Source organism: Phytophthora parasitica, assembly GCF_000247585.1.
Source record: "Phytophthora parasitica INRA-310 unplaced genomic scaffold supercont2.580, whole genome shotgun sequence".
NCBI lineage: Eukaryota > Oomycota > Peronosporomycetes > Peronosporales > Peronosporaceae > Phytophthora > Phytophthora nicotianae.
The window spans coordinates 1-2,176 of record NW_008649566.1 but is presented as its reverse complement, the minus strand read 5'-3'; the positions used below and the strand labels follow the sequence as shown (position 1 = coordinate 2,176).

The 2,176-nt window shown below is 52.4% G+C and overlaps 1 protein-coding gene across 1 annotated transcript; it reads right to left on the bottom strand.

Annotated features, from left to right (window-relative positions):
* Positions 1-1,744, bottom strand: PPTG_20415 (hypothetical protein; the record flags this gene model as incomplete). The annotated part of the gene is made up of 1 exon (XM_008919214.1): positions 1-1,744. A coding segment is annotated over exon 1 (1,681 nt), but the record flags the coding sequence as incomplete, so codon positions are not given.
* Positions 1,745-2,176: the final 432 nt, after the last annotated feature.

Below are 2,176 nucleotides of genomic sequence, written 5' to 3'. Positions count from 1 at the left end.
CAAGCCAATCATCATGGGTAATGCCTAGATAACCTTCAGCCAGCTCCATCATCTTTTTGTTATCCCATACAGTGTCAAACCCGTGGGTAGGAAGAAAAATATCCCAGCCGTCGAGATCAATAGAAGACCCTGTAGTGAACCACGTTTCGTACCCTTTTTGTGTGAAAAATTGCGGCATTCCGGTCAAATTTGTGTCCTTTGCACCACCCGTGATACCTGTCTTCACAGCGCTGTGGTACGGGATCTGTGCGAATAGTACACTTTCCAGCGAGCGACTTGTTGGGTTGCTCGACCAAATATTACGAAAAGCAACACCTCGCTTCGCCCATTTGTCAAAATTTGGAGTTATTGTCAAATTTGTGCCTTTGAACAGGTTTGACGGGTCTTCTTCTCCCACGAGGTAGCGCGAGTCCTGGAAGCGGAAGGACTCGACGCCGATGACCAGAACGTTCGGCGGGTTGTTGCTCTTCACGTCGACGTCGAACGCTAAGTCGCCTTGGAATCCTGTTGTACGGCGGTATAGCGAGTCGTCCCCGAAGAGCTCGTGCTTCTCAGTCTTGTGGATGAACATTTCTACCCACGGCTGGTCGCCGAACACTTTGCTGAGTGTGAGATCAGTCGGTGCGGGCTGCAAGGCGTTGGCAAACAGTTCATTCAGGGTCGCATTCAACGCCGAGTATGCCACTAGAGGTGAGCTGGCACTGCTGATTGACACGACAGCCGCAGGGACGAGAACCAGGCCGATAACAACGACAGTAGCTCGCACAGCCTGGTGACAAGCGAGACGGCGATAGCTCTCAGTCTTCGCTGAAGGTAGCAGAGAATGCGTATCGGTAGTCGGTGATGCGTTGCCTTCTCCCTCTTCCAGAGTTTGGTCCACATCCTGCACTGCGTTTTTGTTGATACACTTGTTGCTACGGGATTCCAAAAGGATCAGCCTTGGCACCAGGAGATTCAACGCCAAGTGCGTAGGATTCCACTGCGATAGATCTGTCCAGTCGGCGAATGCACGCACAAGACCAAAGAAGGTCGCGACCATCATGAGCCCCAACGCATTAACGTAGCTAGTATTGACTTCCTCTTCGGTGATCGGCGCGTCTTTGAGATGTTCTCTCTCCCTGATGATCGTAGCGACAAGACCGCTACTAAATCTCATGTCCCGGTGCACTACCAGCAGCAAGTCCGCGATGAACGGGGCCATCATAGCCAGGAACAGCGCAGAGGAGACGAAGAATGTTGCGAGCACGCGGACAAGCTTGTGGTGGCCCATTGCTACGCGTTTGAGCGAGTCAAAGATGCAGAGTAAAGTAGCGAAGTAAGTGGTGCAGACGAAATCCTCTAAGAAGCCGAGTCCCATGACCGCGGCCTTGACTCGTGTAGTGTATTCGGCCACGCTACTGTACTTGATCACTAGAGCCTTGAGCGCGACGAAGCGACTGACGGAAAAGTAGAAGAGCACGAATGTGTAGATAAATAGCCAGCCGAGCCACGCCGGCACATCGCCGAGGTCGAAAATCTCTCCGGCTTGTCGCCGTCGCCGTCTCGTCTCCGATATTTCCGAGTCCACATCGTTCGCGAGTGGCTCTGCAGCTCTGTGTCGTGTGGATTGGTACTGCGCCTCCATGAAGTGCAGTGAGGGGACGGCGCTGTCTATTGGGGAGTGGAGGCGGGTTGTTGTCATCGTCTTGAGCTTCGTCTTGTTGCGCACGTCTGGCAGGTGGGCTCAGCTATGTACACGTTGTCGACGCAACCACATACAATTTTACTGTTAGAAGCCGACCTACCCCATCAGATGGGGATGGATGTCATGGAATCCATGATGGATATCTGTGTGCGCTGTAACAGCGCCGCTGTTTGTCGTCCCCCATCTTAATAATATGCATGTCGAACTATTCCACGTGATCCTACAAAATCTTGTTTCATTTCTTCTCAATATGGGTCAGTGGTCTAATGCTCATTTGGCAGCCCAATCGCCAACCTGGCAGTTAGGCGTACGGGAATGCAACGTACAAAGGCTTCTACCCCTTCCTTGATTGCGTTACCCCAACTGGGGCAGTGAGTCACTGCCAGTGACACTGGTGTCACTAGTAGATCGCCTAGAATCTGAAAGCTCAAGCCATCATGAACGCCCCAGTTCAGTCCACGATGAGCTGCGCCAAGCCAATCATCATGGGTA